General features: G+C 42.2%; 1 protein-coding gene across 2 annotated transcripts in view; it reads right to left on the bottom strand.

Annotated features, from left to right (window-relative positions):
- The window catches only part of plcl1 (phospholipase C like 1), a 74,898-nt gene that overhangs the window by 7,000 nt on the left and 45,665 nt on the right, over nucleotides 1-22,233 (bottom strand). The window contains exons 2-10 of one of the 2 annotated variants that reach the window (XM_077617043.1): nucleotides 18,123-18,197; nucleotides 16,845-17,132; nucleotides 15,124-15,402; nucleotides 14,214-14,605; nucleotides 12,945-13,498; nucleotides 12,388-12,854; nucleotides 11,182-11,358; nucleotides 6,963-7,325; nucleotides 5,229-5,432 (exon numbers count right to left, since the gene is read on the bottom strand). In XM_077617043.1, coding sequence (XP_077473169.1) covers nucleotides 5,229-5,432; nucleotides 6,963-7,325; nucleotides 11,182-11,358; nucleotides 12,388-12,854; nucleotides 12,945-13,498; nucleotides 14,214-14,605; nucleotides 15,124-15,402; nucleotides 16,845-17,132; nucleotides 18,123-18,197 — 2,799 coding nt within the window. Of the gene's footprint in view, nucleotides 1-5,228; nucleotides 5,433-6,962; nucleotides 7,326-11,181; nucleotides 11,359-12,387; nucleotides 13,499-14,213; nucleotides 14,606-15,123; nucleotides 15,403-16,844; nucleotides 17,133-18,122; nucleotides 18,198-22,233 lie in introns of both variants that reach the window. The other variant, XM_077617042.1, reaches the window with a different exon arrangement.

Raw genomic sequence — 22,233 nt, 5'->3', positions numbered from 1 at the left:
GTGGCTACACTTCCAGTCCCGTCCAGTAGTTCGCAGCATGCAGCCACCGTGCCTTGAAATCTCCCTAAAAACTGTACAAACGAGTGTGCTATAAACTGGGCATGTTCCTGATGACACAACATAGTGTGGGCTTGTGGTAATCGTGTTTGGATGCACGAGGGCGCTGTTCCCAGCTCAAGTCGAATATCAAATATTTATACATAGTATATTTAGGCCCTGAAATGCACAAGCTAATGTTTCATAATTTTATAAATAACTGTTTATTTTTGAGTGCTATACATCCTTAAAGATCTTTTTTTCCTCATATTTAGAATCCTGCATTTGAGCAGGTTTGGACTAGAGGTAGTTTTCTGTATACACGTTTGCTGTGCTATGTGTGTAACTGAAATTTTCTTTTCTCATCTAACCCATTTTTCAAAACAGATTTTTTTTATAGCGCAACAACTGTCTTTTGGTTCTAAACAAGCAGGTGGGACCGGCTGAGGTCCCCCTGCTTGTTTTCACTAAAGCACGCCTGCACTCAATACTGAGAAAATGTTATAATGCGGCCATATGTTGTCAAATATAAAACAAAACATTCAAACTTTAGTCCTGAATGAGGTTTGAGAAATAAATTGATATATAAATGTACTTAAACTGTCTTAAATGTGTAGAATCGGGATTACTCGGGATATAATCGTGCCTTGTGACTTGTTATACTAATAGTATCACCAGATGTGACAACACCCCCCCCCCCCTAGATCACACCAGTGGCGAGCCGTCAGGGCCTTCAAGGCCTTCTCTGCTGGCCTAAGAAATATCTGAATCATATTATATTTTGTCCATCAATACTTATTATTCCAAATGGTCTGTTAGCTTCCTTTTATTGCTTTTCCCCCTGGTTAAACTGCTTCCAGATGCGTGTTTTCATATTGAAGCATTTAACCAATCACATTTCAGCCATTATTTGTTGCCAGATCAGATCTGCCTCAAAGCCTTCACAATCAGTTCTGCGGGCTCTGCTGCATTAAACTAGACTGTTGCTTTTAACCAATCAGATTTCGAGTTGGCAACCCCACAATGCTTTTTCATACGCATTAGCATTTTGCTGGCTGGGATATGTCATTGCTTTCAGCAACTATGATTGGCTAGTAGGCGGGCCAAAGCAGCCAGAGATCGCAAACTCCACCCATAATGGCCGACAGTGGCAAAAACAAATGGATTCTGTTGCAGATTTCTCTCACAAAGCTATTTTCCAGACGGACTTTTCCAGAAAAAAATGGACATCATTAAGAAAGGGCGGTCAACTCCGAAGCTAGCAAGCCTGTTACAGCCGGGAAAATGGTGTGTGCGCGCCACTTTCAGTGTGCTAACTTAGCTGCACCATCAAATATATTGTTGTGTTGATTTAAAGCCATTTTCAAAACGGACTATGCCGGAAATATGACAGAACAGGCTCGACTTTCATCATTAGCTTCGATGGCGATAGGAAAGAAGGAAGAAAGAAAGGAGGATGGATGTTGTGTACAGTTAAAAATAATTTTTGGTGAGTATAATATGGCTTTATTCCTAAATAATATTTCAATTCGGTTCTGATATCTGAAAAGCTCGAGTGTTTGTATTTAAGCTCCAGTGTTTGTATTTAATCACAAAATGCTGCTAGGAAGTGGATTTTACCCAATTTACCCCAGTTTAATTTTTGGCGTTTCGCCGTTGACGTCCATCGCTGTCTTTTCCCGGGAAAAATAACCCCCTGGCCTGGTTGTAATGTCTCAAAAGCTCCAGTATTTGTATTTAATCAATAAATGATGCTAGGAAGTGGATTTTACCTAATTTTAGTGCATTTTTTGTCATTTCACGTATGGACGTATCGACGTTCATCGCTGTCTTTTTACCGGGGAAATGATACTCCGGGCCCGGTTTTGATGTCTAAAAAGCTCCAGTATTTGTATTTAATCAATAAATGCTGTTTTCGGCTGGATTTTACCCCATTTTCGGGCAATGTTTGCCCGTACGCCATTGACGTTCATCGCTGTCTTTTCCCGGGAAAATCACCCCCCTGGCCTGGTTTTAATGTCTGAAAAGCTCCAGTATTTGTATTTAATCATGAAATGCTGCTAGGAAGTGGATTTTACCCCATTTTGTGCATTAATTTATTGATTATTTTTTATGTGTCGCAGCTGTAGCTGCAGTAGCGGTTTTATATCCATAAAATAGTTTTTGAGGGTTGGATTGATACATTGAATACGTTGAAGGTGCTACCAGAAAATGCACCGACCGCCACTGGATCACACAGACCCATTCTTAAAACCTGCTTCCAATACAGTCGTACCTCTACTTACGAAATTAATTGGTTCCAGAACTTTTTTCGTAAGTTGAAAAGTAGAGCAGTACTTTATATGTAAATACTCTCATTGATTCCACGGTCCCCTATCAACTAAACCCTTAAAAATTCACCAGTGTCCCAATTTTGTAGGAAAAGTGTGAAGACACACAAAATTGAGAGAAAATGATCATAAAATTATTTAATAAGCCATTCCCATGCAAAATCTGTTCGTGTTGAAGCGCATGTGCATTAGTGTCAGGAAGCTAACGTTAGGCAACAGAGGCAAAGTGCACACGAACACATCTAATAAACATAAAATTAAGAACTCAAAACAATATTACATTGAACATTTAATCTTTTTTATTAACGTTTTATGATTTCTTTGGCATCTAAGTTTTCACCCATATTATTTATCGCCACTCCTTCTTACCTGTTTAGATTTAAGTTCCCCTTCGGTGGTGCTTGTTGACAGGCGTTTTGAGAAAAATCGATCTAAAACAATTGCCTTTGAAGACTTTTAATAATGTTTTTAAAATGCACAAGACAAATGTCTTCAAAGTGGGCGATAGCACGACTGGTGAACACTTTTTACTGATGTTTTTTCCACGAAGTCGGAAAGTTCGTAAAATTTCTCCCCCGTTTTTTTTCTGATTTGTGCTGTTGTAATGGTGGCTGATTCTTCCTTAGCCGCCTTTTCGTTGAATTCCTAGTGTATTGCCGAGCATGGCATTTACTCCTGCTCTCCTGAGAGTTTGTTTTGGTGCCCCTTGACCACCTCGTCAACGTTCTCCTTACTAACCACAAGCCCCATCCCCTGCCCCCCGCGACACAATTTCGCCCACCGCAGGCTGCGGTTCAGGTTGAGGCTCGACTGCGAGTTCGTCGAAGGCACTCGGCCACAGCTTCTTCCAAGCATAAGTTTAAGCAGACATAACGGCAGTCAAAGAAACATAGAAGGTTGTTGCGAGACAGCCAGTGAGAGCCCAGTAGAGTGAAGGGAAATTGTCAAGCAAGAAGCAGTGCATCCGCAAAAAATTCAAAATAAAATAACGGATATATGAAATGTATTGACGTTTTTGTAACTTGGATCTTTTTTTGTATCTTGAGGTCCTCATTTGCATCTCAAAAGGTTTCGTACCCTGAAAATTCCATACCTAGAGGCATTCATAAGTACAGTTATGACTGTATTTGTTAACAAACAATGACATGAGCAGAATAAGTGCATCATCCTCTTCCTTTCATAGCTGAATGAAACTTTTCGTCTTCCATAAGGTAGCATTTTTAATGAAATTAAAAACGGTTTGAATTCGGTTGTTTTTTCAAATTGCCTTGGAACCCTGACAAAACAGAGCTTTCCGCAAACTAACACCACAACATTTGAATGCATCTATTTGTTCAAAGTTTTAATTGCACCTTGTTTAATTACAAATTACTGCACTAAATGGTCTATTAATTGATTAGGGGGAGTGCCTCCGCATGAACCTATTATATCTAAACACATCTTAGAAAGTGCCTTTTCCATCACCAATGACACCAATGGAATAAAAAAAATATGAAGTCACCTTGCATGATATTGTGTGTAGGTGTAACAGAGTGATGACACAGGTAGGAGGGAGGAGAGGGAGCAGCTGGAGGCCTGGATTGCCTGAGCTTGACAAGGCGTGTGGGTGACTGCTTCACGCGTGTCATCAAGTATCTCTCTGGATACTTAACGCCACAACAGTGTGTATGTTTCTGGGTGTGTGTAGGCACGACAATTTGATGATTAAACCATTCGAGAGTGATGGCCCGTAGGAGGTGTTGTGGTGATGCTCCATTTGGTGGCGGGAGGGTCCAGTAACAACCCTGGGCTGATTTGAATTAGAGAATATACTGAGGTGTAATTATGTTTTGCATTAATTATCAAGTGTGATCATTAATCATAAACATTTTCACTAATATTATAAAAAGCAAGGTCTTCTTTAAGTAAGAAAAATCAATTTTGCCTGATCTTTTACACAGAACCTAGTTAAGGTGGGATAATGTCATTGCCCACGCCTGCGCGCATAGATGCCAGACGAGTGAACCTTTACCATTTATTCAATTGCATTTGCAGTATGACATAAGTAGTTTAAACCTACACTCCTTTCAAAAGGGCCTTGCACACTTAAACAACATTTATTCAGTCATCTTCGGTACCGCGCATTCTCGGAAGGGTTCGGTGGGTTGCTGTAGCCTATCCCAGCTGACTTCAAGGCAGACTAGTACACTCTCGACTGGTCGCCAGTCAGCCTATAGGGCACGAAGAGAGACAAACAACCATTCGCACTCACAATCATCCTGCCATCAGCGGGAATTGAGCCCACGGCTGCGCGCATCGATGCCAGACGAGTGAAGCTCTACACCACATGTGTCAAAGTGGCGGCCTGGGGGCCAAATCTGGCCCGCCGCATCATTTTGTGTGGCCCGGGAAAGTAAATCATGAGTGGTGTCTTTCTGTTTTAGGATCAAATTAAAATGAAGAGTATAGATGTATATTGAATTTCCTGATTTTCCCCCTTTTAAATCAATAATTGTATTTTTTTAATAAAATTTTCTGTGTTTTTAGTTCAAAAATCATTTTGTAAAATCTAAAAATATATTTTAAAAAAGCTAAAATAAACATTGTTTTAGATCTATAAAAAAACTGAATATTCAGGGCTTTTAATCCAGTTCTTTTAATCCATTTATAAAAAAATAAAAATAAATATTATATCTAAAATGGTCCGGCCCACATGAAATCAAGTTGACGTTAAAGCGGCCCGCGAACCAACCCGAGTCTGACACCCTTGCTCTACACCATAAGGCGGCCACTTAAACGACAATAATCTCCAAATTAATTGATCTCTCTTTGAGAAAGGTAAAAATACCAATCAAGACACGGGAGGAAAACTTTTGTACTAACCGTGTCATAGGCAGAGAGCAGCTTGCGTGTGGTCTCGGACACACTGACGAGGGCCTCAAGACACGGGTAGCCCTCCTTCAGCACCATCGTGACCCCGATGGTGCCCTCCGGGCAATGCAGTCTGGTTGCCAGGCTCTGGATGCACTGTTTGAGTTTGGCCACCGTGGGGAGCCCACACTGCTCTTTGAAACTGGCAATGGTACCCTGAAAGCAGCCAAAACAAGAATTGAGGAGAGATCCAAAGGAGATTTGGTCAGAGCAGACAAGACAAATGCCACACTCTAATAAAATACAATGCGTCAGAATTGCAGCTATGGAGGTGTGAAGATGGAATGACTGACTGTTGCAAATGAGTCCACAGTGTGCGTCTGTCTGCATGTGTGTCAAAACAAGTGGGTGAGTGGCTACAAAGATGTAGGTCTGTTATTTGCTGATAATAATAAAATATAATAATCATCCTGCGCTCTTTTTTACTGATTATTTTCACTGCAGATTATTTTTTGTTGCATTCTTATATAATGTTTTGTTGTTCCTTTTTATTTTAAGATAACGGTTTCATAACATATGCAGCATTCTAAACTTACAATATAGGAGTATGAGAACACAAAGAGTTTAACTGAGTTTTCAGGTCGGGGACTCTATAAACTATCCAGACCACACACACACAAATATCAAGTTCAAGCTTTATAGTATTCCGGCCAGATAGTAGTTGAGTAGTAAATACGTCTCCCTCGCAGTTCTGAGATACAGGGTACAACCCCGGACTCTAAAAATGTATGAGTGTGAGAGTGACTGTTTTTTTGTTTCTATGAGCCATGCGATTGGCTGGCAACCAGCTCATGGGGTAACCCGCCTCCTGCATATGGTACTCGGACGTTTCGTCGAAAGACGTTTGGTCCCCGGACGTTTGGTCCCCGGACGTTTGGTCCCCGGACGTTTGGTCCCCGGACGTTTGGTCGACCGGACGTTTGGTCGACCGGACGTTTGGTAGAACGGACGATTTGGTAAAACGGACGTTTGGTCGCCGGGTTGTTACTGTTGAAACCAGCTCTCAAAATTATAATCATGACAGAGAGAGAGAGTGAGTTTAATATCTAAATATCTAATATCAAAATATCAACAGTAAAATCTCTGTCATAATTTGACAGCGAGCGAATCCAGCGACCAAACGTCCGTTCTACCAAACGTCCGGTCGACCAAACGTCCGGGGACCAAATGTCCGGGGACCAAATGTCCGTGGACCAAACGTCTTTCGACGAAACGTCCGGTCACGGATGTGTTATAATCATTTCACTTTCATGCTCTGTGAGCGAAGCTCTATTACTAACCATGCTAGAAAATTAGCTGTTCCTCACCATCTTCTTCATCTACTGATTGTTGGTCTGGAACTAGCATTCAGGTCGCATCAGCGCCCCCATTTTGTGGTGTTCAGGTGGTGTAATTGCAGTTAATATATTTCGACTTCTATCGAAAGTTTTTATTATTATTGTTAACAAAAAATTATTGATCATGATTGCCGTTATCATTTTATCGCCCAGGTCAAGGATAAGTGAAAAAGAAGATGAATGACAATTGTAACCAAATTGAAATCATTCTCTGTATGATGCAGCACATTCCATCATAAACATGTTCAATTTTTCAGCTCTCTAAATGCTTAATTAATATATTTATAAAGGACCCAGATGTTCATAAGGCTTTTGTACTGGTTCTTTCTGGGTTTGCAGTGACCCTTACCTGAGCTTCTTCCCGCAGATCCATCACTTCTTTAAGGGGTGCGCTGGCCAGTTTGAAGGTCTCATCTACCGTCTTGATACCTGTGTTCCTCAACGTGACATACTCACGCCCGCGGCGACCCACCCTTCTCACTGACAAGCCCCTGCGGTGGGCCTTGCCGCCCCCTCGTCGGTTGGTGACGGCCACGTGAAGAAAGAGACTGGCATGGGGTAAGGCCTCCCCCATCAGGTCTAGCAGGGGCACGTTGCGGTAGCCGGACTGAAGGCACTCGAACGCCACGCTGAACTGGCCGATGAAGTCGTCTCCAATGTAGTCGTCGTCCAGCACGACGAAACGAAGAAGGGCAAGTTCGGGCATGTTCACCTGGAATTGGAGGAAAATGACAGACATTGAACTTATGAGATCACAACAAATACGGAAATAAGTGTATCTTGTCAAATCGTAGCCTGTCACCAGCAGGCAAACTTTGGCCAGGACAGGACACTTTTGATAGTGACAAAAGAACTGGGACAAATAGCCATTTTCCATAGGGGAAGTTAATACAATGCTGAGTTGCAGCAAAGCAAATGATTTCGATCTTTATAATTTTCCCTTTACCAAGGCATTCAGCCTTCACAGGAAATGACTGCTAACATTCTCCTGAGGCACACCACTCAACAATTGTGTCTGAGACATTGTTAATTCGCGTTGTCAAGCTATTCATTCATTCATTTTCCGTACTGCTTATCTTCACAAGGGTCGCGGAAGTGCTGGAGCCTATCCCAGCCAATTTAGGCCACCAGGCGAGGATCTGTGAAACCAAACAATCTCTGGGTTCACGTTAAATTAAAAATAAGCAACAAGTAAGTACAAGTAAAACAGTCAAACAGGTGCCTTATATATGGATTTTTCATTTTCAGTGTGCATTTTGTGGCTGGCACAATCTACATTCAGGTTTGACTTCATCCTGAAAATATGGCATATAAAAAGAAACGAACCTCCTACAGTAGATGACACATAGCTGTATATCTTTTGTGTCACGATATTCATTCATCTTCCATACCGCCCATCCTCGAAAGGGTTGCGGGGGTTGCTGGAGCCTAGCCCAGCTGTCTTTGGGCAAAAGCCCTAGACACCCTAGACTGGTCGCCAGTCAGGTGTGTCACAATACTTTGCCAATATTGTTTCTCTGTGTTAAGTTTGAGCAGGACCAAGAAAATGAAGGGGAAACACATAGAAAAGCTTCACAGTGTTTTAAGAGTGTGATCATATTATCACAAAACGGAGTTGCAGGAGAGGCTTAAACAGTTCTCTGTTACGAAGTGTCACTTGCCAAGTCATTGAGGCACAGTATCCACTTTAATTACACGCTATAATAAAAAACACGTCCCACTGCACCACACAGGGACTTGCAATATTAAGTTTCGCACATTTCCGAGGAAGCTTTTGCACTGATAAGGAAAAAGGGAAAGCAGAAGAAAGGTTGCGGAACAGTTAGACTGCTGGCAACGTGATTCTATTATTGCTTTGTGTAGCTACAGAATTGTAACCAATATTTAGTGTCAATTAAGAAGTGTAATAAAGCACAAAAACAGAAGTCATTAGTTTTAAAACAAACAAGACTTCTAATATACTATATATTTAGCAGTACTTACAACACAATACTGTACTGATGTTTTAACACAAGCTTTTCTGTGATGTTGGCTGAATTCCAAGTTGCTCTAAAATATCCAATGCTCAATACCTTCCACTTTCCATCACATAATGTCCAGATTGTTGAAGAGAAACAGCCCTCATTCATTTTATCTTCACATAACTTTACATTGGATGTAGTTGATGGTCTGCAACATTTTCCATGTCAGAGAACATGAGCTACATAAGGAAGATTTAGCTACCAAGTTGTGATGTTAATGTTTCCAAACTAAATTCTAACATATATGTTTGTGCTGGGGGTCATACCGCTTGGATGATGTGTGCTCTTAAAACCACATGGTGTAGAATCTGCGAGGGAGAGCTAAATTGTGCAGTGTTTCATGCATGGGCAAACCAGACAGTCACGATAGATGGTGTGTGTGTGTAAATGACTATGCTCTGATTTTTGGGACCATTGACTGAGTTAAATAGCTCAGTGACATTTAAACCGAGACTTAGATGAATCTGAGTTGCAGGAAATGGTGAAAGGCACATCACATTGCTTGAGAACATGCTTTCTTTGAGAACATATTAACCAATGGCTAAGATGCAATGTGTTTAATTTACAGCTTCTCAATCAGAGGCGGGCAATTATTCCACCTGACTCCAATGAACTGATTACACTTTTATGACACTGGATTGGTGAAATGGGGTCGTATTGTTCGGTTGGAATAAAAACTTATACCCGATTTTGCCTTTTGTGGACTAATTGCCTACCCTTGCTCGAAATCATGGGTATCCAAACCGGTCCTCAAGGTGTGCAGTGGGGGCAGGTGTTCATTACAACCGATGAAGACGGTACATTTTCACAAATCCGGCGTGTTAACTGTTGCTGGTTTCAGAAGAAACTTCATTGGTTAAACTGGATGAGTCGGTCTACAGAGATGAGGTCAACAAACTGTCTTCGTGGTGCTCAGTGAACAATCTCACACTGAACACCACGGAAACTAAAGAAATAATCCTGGATTTTTGCAAACAGCACAGATCTGGCCCCACTCCTCATAAATGGAGTATGTGTAGACAGGGTCCAGTCCTTTAAATTCCTGGGGTCCACTTCACGGATAAGCTCTCCTGGTCTACAAACACCACGGCAGTAGTGAAGAAGGCCCAGAAACGACTCAATTTCCTCAGGGTACTCAGGAGGAACAACTTGAACACTAAGCTTCTGGTAACCTTCTATAGAGCCACTGTGGAGAGCATCCTGGCATACTGCATCACAGTGTGGTACGCTGGAAGCACGGCAGCAGACAAAAAGGCCATGCAGTAAGTGATTAACACTGCCCAGAAGATCGTCGGCTGCTCTCTGCCCTCACTGGAAGACATTGCCAGCCCTCGATACCTCAGCAGTCAGGAACGTCATCGGGGACCCATACCACCCTGGTCACAATCTGTTCCAGCTGCTGCCCTCTGGCAGACGCTATAGGTCCCACAAAGTACGGACAAATAGGCTTAAGGACAGTTTTTTTCCCACATCCATCAGGACTCTAAACTCGCGGTAACACGACACACAATCCTTTCTGCGTAATAAATTCGGGGTGAGGTAATATGAATAGACGTTGGGAGGTGATCTGCCTCCTACTGGCTGACTGAAGGTAAGTGAAAGACAGTGAGAGGTAAGTGATCCGCTCGGGGGGTGATGCGGTGTATCCATCACGGCAGAATGCCAAATAACGAGCCCGAAATGATCACTTATTTGGGTCTTTTGCCGGGAAAACGCACCTTATGGAGAAGCACGACCAATTTTGTCATACGCAGTCTCTGGGTATGATGACAATTAGGCTTTTTGTCGAGTCAGTGATGACAAAGCCTATGTCCGATTATTAACACGGTTGCAACAAAAACCTGCACCATCTGCAGATGAATTACCTGATACTACACAAACTAATAACTACAGTTCACGTTAACAATTAAAATGTCCCAATGCAGAAAATCACACTTATATGTACCACCCCCGACCCCTTATCAGAGCATCAAATTACAGGTACTGTGCCTTCCGACCTTATTTCCAAAACATGCTTCACGTTTGACTGAACATTCCATTTTGTCCATTGACAATGTTAATCTAAGTGAATAGTTGTTTTCTTTCTCTATGTATCTTGTAATTATAAACAATGGCCATAAACATGTTCACCATGTACCTCACCTTTTACTTACAGCCAGCTGGAAAAAAACTCCAGCGGTACAAAGGATGGCCAGATAATTTAGTGTCTATGCAATAATTATAAATATATAATTGTGATATGCAAATGAGTGACTCGAGATACGAAAAAGATCCAAGTTACGAAATCCCCCCAAAAGTAAATTCATTTCCTTATCCGTTATTTTATTTTGAAAATATTGTTGCGGATGAATTGATTCTCACTTTAGAACATCGCTACTTTCTACTGGGCTCTCATTTCATCGCTCTCATTCTATCTCATAATGACAATACAAGCATTCAATTCAATTTAATTGGCTCTCACAACAACCACTATCCATGTTTCAAGATTTGTAAAATGTATTCAGATACAGAACAGCACATATTATTGCAAAAATCTTAATGTCTTACTTGGAATTCAAAGGTTTCATCAAAAAGGGGGTCATCTTGGTTCTGGAGAGCAGTGCGTGTACGCTGTTCTGCACAGTCAGCAGGTATTCCGTGAAGTTCCAGGACCACGTAAGGGTCAATGACTTCTCCTTTGGCGCCTGATCCCTGAGGTTTAGGTAGGTTGTGTGCACTAATAACCTGTGTTGCAGAACACAGCATTTGAAAGAGATTCTGGAGAGACTATAGATCATAAATTTTTCATAATTCCTCAGTCACTGAATGGATTTTTAAGATTTATTCTCACGCTTACATTAAATAATTGACTTATGTTAAAGTAAATTACAGTCATACCTTGAGATACGAGTTTAATGCGTTCCAGGACCGAGCTCGTATGTCGATTTACTCATATCTCAAATCAACGTTTCCCATAGAAATAAACTAAATACAAAAATAATTTGTTCCTACCCTCAGAAAAAACACCAAAAAACAGGATATTACAATTTTTATTGGTTTAATTCACCATCTACTAACAGAGTAACAAATAACTAGTGGTTATGATGTTTAATACTAAAATGAGACATTATGCAGTACAACACGGAGTACGCGGAGAGACAGAGAGAGAGAGATTGACGGATGCGCTCGTAACATAACATAAAATTTAAATTTAACTAAAAAGAACTTACACACACACACTAAAAAAAGTTTTTATCTTACGTTACACTAAATTTAAACCTTCTTGTGCAATAACCAAGGCAAAGAGGTTAATGTATTCCACCGCGGCTTTCGAGGCAAACTTCCTGCTTCTCAATACGTATTCACGCGTACACTACTCTAATGTTTTTTGATTATTATTTCATTCTTAATATCGATTGTCATCATACGCCTTTTCTTTGCACTGCCCTTCATTGCACTGGCTTACTTTGGACCCATTGATTTTCCCTTAATTCTGCACTGACTAACGCAAAAAAAACACTGAAAATATGCAACGCTCCCAGTGCTCGTAGATATCTTTACACGAGGGAGATTCGGTGAGAAAGACAGTGCGCTGTGATCATAAGCAGCCTCTCGCGTCTCGGCCACCTGGCTGTCTCGTATGCTCGTATCTGAAAATTTCTCTCATATCTCAAGGCAAAACCACACAGAGAAAACCCTTTATATCCACATTCATTACAAAATTGACTGGGGAAATCTGGCAATCAAGTGTTAAAATCTATAATGGAAAGAAACCTTAATTCGAAGAGTTTGCGGTGGTACACCAGGCACACATCCATGTGTATGGGCGCTGAAATATGACACCTCGTCCCTCATGACGGCCGGTCGAAGGACGTAGCCACATCCTCCGTTTTGAGAGAAGCGGCCCCTGTGAAGGTCCAGCATAGCACCTGGGGTCTGCTGGTTTAAGGCCACGAGCTGCACACCCCCTTTCCAATATCCCTGCGGGTTGGGATTACTGGAGTCTAGGCGCACTGAGCTGGGCCGCACCCTCGTTAAAGTACGCTTGGTGAATGTGACAAGGTTTTCCGGGCTCTCTGTAGTCAGCCGCCCAGCCTCACCCTCACCCAGGGAGCACAATGTCCAGTATGGTGTCTCGCTCATCAAGGGTGTCCCAGGAGACCCGGGACTGCTGGGTGGCGATTTATGCTTATTAGCAGCTCGTCGGGCGTAAAAGTAGCGGCTGTCTGTCCGAGCTATGGCTACAAGGTCAGAGAGTTCTTTGTGTAGCCGGAGCTTCCTTGGTTGTGAGGGCGGAGGTACTACCAATACGACACCAAGATCTTCCTCACCCGGAATGGTCATCCGTCGTCCAGCCAGAGGCCCTCCTCCGCCTATCTCTTCTTCTTCCTCAGACACTTCCCCATCAGATCCTTCATGTTCTGGAGGAAGTTTCTTGCCCACAAGTAAGACACGTCCCTTCAACTGTTCTGGGGAGGGTAGGGTGGTGGCTCGACTCCCCAGACTCACTGGTAGGGATTCTGGGGTGTAAAGCCGGGAGCCAAGGACCTTTTTCATGTGCTGTGCCATTGTACGTTGCTGGGCAGGTGAGCAGCGTTGGCACAAGTACAACAGGAGTGGGTACCTCGAGGTCATGAAGGCGTATTTGTTAACCACCTCCAAAGCAGAACGGATAGTGACAGGTGTGTGGTGCTGATAAACCTGATGATGATGATGACAAGGGATGTCTGAACCATAATCGACTCCAAGCAGAGGCTCCCCCTCTGGGCCGTCGGTTACTCCAAGTTCCAGGCACCGACACCCAGACTGAAGTGCTTTGGATAGCCCACCTAGGTCAGCTCTGCCGTGGACCTGATCATCTAGAAGGTAGGACCGGTACGAAGTGCTGAGGAAACAATTGGAAGAATTGGTGAATAATTAGCATTTTTAAAAACACAGTGGAATCTCTGTGGTTCTACAATTTGCCATTGCACAAAATAAACAGCATTTTACTGGTGAGCTCAAATGAGAACCAGACAGTAAGACTGGAGGTGGGCTTTTGGCCTCAGGGTTCGCCATGGCAAAACAGTAGATTCACCTGTTAGACTTGGCATGAGTTTTACACTGGATGTTCTTCCTAACTAATCAGACAGTAAGAATAAGATTGTGGAAAAAACAACCACGACTATATACTGTATCTCAAGCATTTGTTGAGTATAAATAAAAGCTTCTTTATATTTCTTGGGAACTACTGCAAAGCGGCCCGGTGGAGCGAGTGGTTAGCATGTCGGCCTCATCTGTGTGGAGTTTGCATGTTCTCCCCAGGCCTGCGTGGGTTTCCTCCGGGTACTCCGAGTTTCCTCCCACATTCCAAAAACATGCATGGTAGGCTGATTGGACACCCTAAATTGCCCGTAAGTATGGGTGTGAGTGCGCATGGTTGTCCGTCTCCTTGTGCTCTGCGATACTAGCCACCGATTCAGGGTGTCCCCCCCTCTGGCCCGGAGACAGCTGGGATTGGCTCCAGCACCCCCCATGACCCTAATGAGGATAAAGCGGTTCAGAAAATGAAATGAGATGAGATGAGATGAGAAACTACTGCAACAGCAAACATGCAGTACCTAATGTAGTAGTGTGACAGGGGCATGTCCATGTCCTGGCACACTGCCTCGTGCTCTGGGTCCAGCAGCTGGCACTCAGGAGACTGCAGATAGCGAGCGAAGCCGTCCAAGCCCAACAGCCCCCTCTCCTGGCCCTGTGCCGAGGGCTCATAGCGCCTCAGAAGCTCCAGGCAGCCCTCGGTCGTTACCAAGGACAGCCCTTGCTCCGTCTCCAGGAAGAGGCGCAGATCCTGAGGGTCCAGACACTCACGGTCCTTGGCCAGCTGCACCATCAGGAAATAAACGTCCGGCCGGGTACATAGCTCGCAGTAGGCCTCCTGGAATTCCTCGCGCGTAACGTGAGACGTTAGCTTCTCCTTACTGCGCTGGATCTCCTTGAAGCGGAGACGGACCTGCAGGGATAAATCGAAAGCCGATGGGGCTCAGAGTCTTAGTGAGATTAATGATAATGAACTTTCAGAAAGTCTTGCTTCATCAATCCCATGAAGTTGGGTTGATCTGATTAGCTTTGGTTATTTTGTTTCGCCAAGGAAATGGAAATGACCCAGATACATGGCGGCAGCGCAATAATGTTCTCCCTATTACTCACCCTTTGTCCTACTCGCCCTCACTCTTTAATCTTGTATCGTTTCTTTTACACATTCTTTCTCATTAAGTGCTCCTTGGGAGGAAAAATAATGTCTGCCAGCAGACATTTCTGACAGGAGAGGACAGAAATAGATGAGCCAGCCAGGATGTCAATGCCACTAATAAAAACCTATACATTTGTTTTACGTGTAATACCGTGTGTCTTATTGTGTTGTGTTTTTACATGGTCTCAATATAGTGTAATTAGATATTGCCTGACATATTTCTAAATGATTTTTTTTTAAAGATATAATTTATGTTATGGAAATTGGGATCACCGCACCTTGGTCTCCTTAATGCCAGGACACAGCTTAACAATGGTCTTGACAGCCACATCCTCAGATACAATGCCGTAACCGTCTTCGTCCACTTGGGCAAACTCGGTCGCCAGCCATTCACTCCTCAGTTTGCTGCCCAGACTGCCCTCCATCACGGCTCCATCTCCCAGACCGCCACCTCCTCCTAGTCCAGCGCCGACGGCCGAAGGGTGTGCCAGGAGGAAGCGGAGTCCAGTCACCCAAATGTTGGCAACGTCCGCTGAAAGTGCCACTAGGTCCAGAGACTAGTATAGGGACAAAGTTGTTGAGGTATAAAAATACGAAAATACAAGTACACAAGAACAAAAATCAAGAAGTGTATTTAGTAAATATCACAGTTACAGGCATATGAAAAGACTGTAATGTATTAATATCTAAATATAATTTATAATTTTTCAAAAAGTAAATACTTTAAGTGCTGTACTCACAGTGAAAATAGTTCTTCTGCCCTTGATTTAAATAATGAAGCCGCGAAAGTTGAAACCGCAAAGTGAAGGATCACAGTACAGTAATACCTTGACATACGAGTGCCCCAACATACGTGAAATTTGAGTAAAATTCTGAGCAAATATTTGCCTTGCCTTGAGATACGAGACAAATTTTGAGATACGAGCATACAAGACAGCTAGGTGGCCGAGACGCGAGGCTGCTTATGATAACAGCGCACTGTCTTTCTCACCGAATCTCCCTCGTGTAAAGATAGCTACGAGCACTGGGAGCGTTGCATATTTTCTGTGTTTTTTATGCGTTGGTTAGTATCAGAATTAAGGGGAAAAACAAGAGAGAGGGACAGATAGAGAGGGGAGGGGGAGAATTTTTGCACAGCAACACACTCACAACATAACATAAAGAAATTTAAATTAACTTGGATTACGATACAGACACTCAAAAAAAGTTAATTTAACCTTACACTAAACTTAATTCTAATTTTGTTTTAATTTTTTATACCTTTCTTCTCCCTGGTTGGCTCCATTAGCCCCGCCTCCACCCTGACTTTCAGATGCACCCTATCGAGGGTTGTTTGCTTTTGTCTTCCCTTCAAAATATTCCGAAAATGATGCACACAAATGTCCTCACAATAGGATAACGAACGACCACTTGCCAATGAGAAGTAGTATATACTCCTCTCGTATTATCGAGCAAGATCTGCCATTCTGCACTGACTAACAGGGAAAAAAACACAGGAAAAAATGCATCTCTCCGCCCAGTGCTCGTAGAGACATTACACGAGGGAGTTGCGACGGGAAAGACAGTGCCCATGATGTTCTTATGAGCAGCCTCTCACGTCCGCTGTATGCTCGTATATCAACATTTGTCTCGTATCTCAAGATAAATATTTGCTCGAAATTTTACTCGTATCTTAAAGTCACCACCAATTGTTGCAGTTTCTCTCATCCACTAACCCTAATCATACCCACCACACCAATATCCTCGCATGGGGTTATCACTGTGTGCAAGTGGATGAGTGTAAGCATTTTCTTTAAGACTATTTTCTTTACGCTAGCACAGGCGTAGCAAGAAAAATGAGTGGGCATGCAGAATGACTAAATAAGAACAAGAATATCATTATTTATAATCCGAGAGAGTATTTAACCATATTGTGTTGCTTTTCACCATTAAAAAATTGTACAGTAGAATATTTAAAGCATCCAAACATCAAGGTATTACTCTCTTTGGCTATTCTTACCTGGTAGTCCTCGCCATGTATGACAGAGAACGCAGCCTCCTCAGCAAGTGTTTCAGTGAGGAGTCCATTATGCAGGAAGGTCTCGGTGCTCTTCCCAGTTCGCACCTCTCGAATGCTGGAGACATCCAGACGTGCCCGCTCGCCGTCCTTTTTAGACGGTTCCCAGCGCAAGCAGCTCAGGTCTGTCTCCAGCGTGTAAAAGCGACAGTAGACTCTGGAATTGGGGCGCACTTTCTTTAGCTCACATCCGCCCTGCATGAAGGCCAGGCAGTCGGCTGCGCTGTTAACCTAAAGCGGACAACCAATTGTTTTTATTAACTGAGAAAGTTTCTCAAATATATTTGCGAAATTCTTATAAGCATTCGGCTCTAATCGCACTTGGAGGCAACCTGGGTGCTTTAGTCAACATTAATATTGTTATGAAATGCTAAGCAGGCCTCAAAATGACTGCAATAATTTCATTTTACGAAGAGAAACCGAATTTGGTGCACAAATCTGGATGTTTGATCATTTCATAATTATTCCATCCCAAATAATGCAGCAGGAAACGCCCACTTTTTTCGTTGGCAGGGCCAAGGCAGGGCGGCCCGGCGGATGAGTGGGCTTGCATGCCGGCCTCACGGTGGGCGACCTGGGTTTAAATCCAGGTTGGTCCACCTGTGTGGAGTTTGCATGTTCTCCCTGGGCCTGCGTGGGTTTTCTCCAGGTACTCCGGTTTCCACCCACATTCCAAAGACATGCATAGTAGGCTGATTGGACACTGTGTGAGCGTGAATGGTTGTTTGTCTCCTTGTGCCCTGCGATTGGCTGGCCACCAATTCAAGGTGTCCCCCGCCTCTGGCCCGAAGTCAGCTGGGATAGGCTCCAGCACCCCCCGCGACCCTAGTGAGGATAAAGCGGTTCAGAAAATGAATGAATGAATGGTTTTTGCTTAGATATTTTGAGTCTTTTCTGTAGCACTTCATGGCATAGAAGGTCTTTGTAGGTAATTATCATTTTTTTAGATAAAGCACTTTTATTATCTTGAGAAATATGTAAGATCAGATGTATTTAGTTGAATTCCTGAGCAAAAACAAATTATTTTAGTGGCCATATTTGATGCTTTATTCTCTTGAGATGACTCAAAGAAGCCCAGTGGGAATTCTGTTTTAGATTACACATTCCTGTTCAAACTGTAAAAATGTGTAGTTTTATCGATATTGAAATATTTAACATTGAAGCACTCAACTATGTCAGGTGGTCTTTGGTGGTTGTTAATAGAGGTGTTATAAAATATACCTTCTTCTCCGAGGGCATGCTGCTGAATGACACAGTCTTTTTTCTGCCTCCGCTCACTTTCTGCACTGAAGGATCCTGTGGGGAAAATAACAATGGTTAAACTCTGTTGACATATGTTACAAATACAATATGCCATTAAGACCAAATCCACATTTCCCGCAAGCATGCCAGTTCGGTTATGTCCCATTTGCTATTTTGCATGACAATTGTCACCATATTATGTTTTTTTTTAAATGGATGTCGATAGAAGTGAATCATATAGAAGACAATAAAACACCAAGAAATTGATCCATTAAGTTTGTGTGTGTGCGTATATATGTATATGTGTATATATATGTATATATATATATATATATATATATATATATATATATATATATATATATATATATATATATATATATATATATTCATTTTTTTCATTCATTTTCTGAACCGTGCGGCGAATTGAAGCATATAATTGTGGCAAATGTTTAAAGTGTCCAAGATCAATGTATCAATTAACAAGTAGTGGGCAGAGAGCCTGAATCTCATTACAAAAAAAGAGCTTTTACCTTTTGAACATTGACCTCTAATAATAAAAGTATCCCACATTCTGCAATGTGAGTATTGCGCATGCGCACATCGCAGTCTCGATGTTCAAATGAGACATTGCTATTAGCAGGGATGTCATGTAATAATTGACAATGTCAGAGAGTATTAAGTGACAAGTTGTATTATTGTGGTGATAGTTTGAATTGGTACACAACCAAACTCTAAGCCTTTGTGAGCTTGCATGTGTGCCTTTGTGCATAAAATTGAGATATTATCTTCACAGTGCGTAAATGGGTGTTTCAGAAATAGACCTACATACCAGAGTAACCTGACATTATCATCGTCATCAATAATGTAATGTAAGGGAATGCAAGCCAATGAGGGTAACCTGAGAGCTGAATATTCTTGGTGAATCTGTGTCGGCATATGCGACAAACGATAATTGTTCATGAATTTGAAAACACTCACCATAAGACCAATGTTCCAAATTGAGAGCAATCAACTTGCACTCATTGCATCTGCATAGTCATTGAGATAACCCTCAAGACCAGAAGGTTTGTCCAAACCGGTCTTTAAAGGCCAGTCTGGGTGCAGGCTTTTGTTTAACTGATCAACAAGCAGTGTATGAATGTAAACAAACAGCTGATTCCACTTGAAAGATAACCGATTGGTGAAAAATTGTCTTCCTGAGTTGTTGGAATGAAAACTCATAATTCCATCGTTTGGGAAATAATTATACCCTTGCCCAGTGTTTTGAGAATAGAAAAACATCTATTGATTGTCAGAACCTTGCTTCCATTTTCACACATTTTGTAAGTATAAAACTCTATTTTTTAGGTCACATGTTCATAACAAAAAAGATTTTCCTTGCCAGTGCACAGCAAGTCCGTGTTTGCAGATTTGATAGAAAAGTCTGCTTCAAGAAAGGTGAGGAAACAGGGGTCACAGTGAGTCAACATTTCATCTTTCAATACAATGTTCCGTTTCCAATCTGTATACAACAGTACAGCAGTTCACAATCATTACTTATCTTGTGAAAATCCTCAAAAAGACTTCAACTAACATCTATCATATTCACTGAAATACTAATTACAAACTCCATGACTTTTGCCACATTATTTGAGGCTGTCAAGTCCTTTGGAAGCGACAAATAAATTCTCTACCACAGTTGCTCTCAAACCTTTGGCAAAAAGTTCCACCTCTAAAAATTTGGATAGTACCACCAGAATATCCAACATGAATATACAGTTACTTTTTGGGCAGGGGGGTTAGTTTGTCAAAAGTAAATTAAACTCCGAAATCCAAATGTATTAGATATGAAAACCAAAAGAAATTGATATTAAGTTCTTATTTGCAAATGTATCGATATTTCAAAGTTAAATGAACTGAAGTGCAATTATCAAATGCACTTTACTTGATGTGGAGAAAAGTAGAAACCAATTAAACATTACATTACTGTTAGTAGATTTAAATCAGTGATTTGAGTGAGTCTGCGTACCACACCTTGAGAATCACTATTCTATCACTTTGAAACAAGCCAACTACCACCAGTCGTCGTCTGATTTGTCCTCTTCTGAAATCAACGTTCAATTGTGTGCGAGTGTCGTTCTCTTGTGTGCTCCGTGAAACGCCGAGGAATACCTTCAAACCCATCAGGGAAAAATGAAAGCATCACTATTACCCATGGCTAGGGTCTCATGAGATTTTAGAAATGATATGGTGGAAATTGTTAAAAATTAAACACACACACACAAATGCCATTTTAAATAAGTCAATAAGGACATTATATATGTTGGAAGCAAAAGTTGGTCTCCACATACAGAGAGAAGCTGAATTATGATTGGACAAAAAAGATCGACACATGCGAAAGGGTTTGGGAAATAAATTGATAGTCGAGAGTTTTAGATGCAGGTGAATTAGCCCGCTTATTAAAAACAAGTCAAATTGCTTAAGTTGTTAATGTGTATCCGAAGTTGTAATATTATTCTTAATTTCCCCCACAAACAGATAGAGAGAGGGAGGGAGGGAGGGAGGGAGGGAGGGAGGGAGGGAGGGTGAGAGAGAGAGAGGGTGAGAGAGAGAGAGAGAGAGAGAGAGAGAGAGGAGAGAGAGAGGGAGGGAGGGAGAGAGAGACAGAGAGATAGAAAGAGAGGGGAGGGTGGGAGATAGAGACAGTGGGAGGGAGAGAGACAGAGAGAGAGACAGAGAGAGAGAGAGAGAGAGAGAGAGAGAGAGAGAGAGAGAGAGAGAGAGAGAGCGAGAGCTTAAGACAGTGAGAGAGAGATCAAGAGAGATCAAGAGAGAGCAAGAGAGAGCAAGAGAGAGCGAGAGCTTAAGACAGTGAGAGAGAGATCAAGAGAGATCAAGAGAGAGCAAGAGAGAGCAAGAGAGAGCAAGAGAGAGCGAGAGAGAGAGCACGAGAGAGAGAGCACGAGAGAGAGAGAGAGAGAGAAGAGAGAGAGCAAGAGCGAGAGTAAGAGAGAGAGAGTAAGAGAGAGAGCAAGAGAGAGAGAGTAAGAGAGAGAGAGAGTTAGAGAGAGAGAGAAGGGAGAGAGAGCAAGAGAGAGAGAGAGAGAGAGAGAGAAGAGAGAGAGCAAGAGAGAGAGAGTAAGAGAGAGAGAGAAGGGAGAGAGAGCAAGAGAGAGAGAGAAGGGAGTGGATTTCTAAAACGGCCAGTGGATTAGAACCATAGATGCCCTCTTGGGTCATAAACCAAGTGCTGAATTAGAGATTTTGCCCATCAAGGCCATGTTTTCCTGGATGACATTGTGGGCTGTGCACGACAATGTCACACACATGTCCACTCAGATTATCAGACTACAGCCACAGCATCAATGTTTCCAAATGTCCGATGCCCTCAGTGTCATCAGCACAGCTAGTGCAGCGCACTCATGGTCTGTCCACCTAAATACTCGCTGACCTGCTTTCACTAAGCACGTCTGTTTACCCCGTCTGGTCAGTTTAATGAAAAGACGTTTACTCGAACACTCATGCAAACAAACGCAAACAGCACTCAGTTATGTGTTAGCCAGGATTGGAAATCCATGCGTTTGTGTAGCAGGCCCAGAGATTGAGGATGGTGTTTACCTCCCAAGTGAAGACGCGATTATCTATGCCTGCTTGAAGGTCTTGCACAAACTTTCCTGCTCGATAATTGTCAAGGTTTAGTTTCCATTCCTTATGTTGGTGCTTTTACTTCAAGGCAATCGATCAATTACAAACACTCAGGAATTATTTGCCACACACTGTAAATGCTGAGGAATAACATATCGTAGTTACTCGCATATAAGCCGCCCTACGTACAAGTCGGCCCCTTAAAATTGTCGTAAAACTGTTGAATTTTACAATGTCTCGCATATAAGCCGCCCCCTGATTCCCAATTTTCACCTCCATATTCATGGTTTTAATAGGGAGTACAAATGTGTTACTTTGAAGTGAAAAGAAAAATCATCGCACGTAGTATTTCTGAGATACTGTTTGAATCAAAAGCACATTATTAGGTTTAATATCATAAGGAGGTTAATATGCCTGTCTTTGTAAATGCAAAATATCAAATTATTCAATTTGGAAAAAGAAA

This window comes from Stigmatopora argus, chromosome 13 (genome assembly GCF_051989625.1).
Source record: "Stigmatopora argus isolate UIUO_Sarg chromosome 13, RoL_Sarg_1.0, whole genome shotgun sequence".
NCBI classification, from domain to species: Eukaryota; Metazoa; Chordata; class Actinopteri; order Syngnathiformes; family Syngnathidae; genus Stigmatopora; species Stigmatopora argus.
Note: the sequence above shows the minus strand (reverse complement) of the source record. Positions and strands in the feature narration are given on the sequence as shown.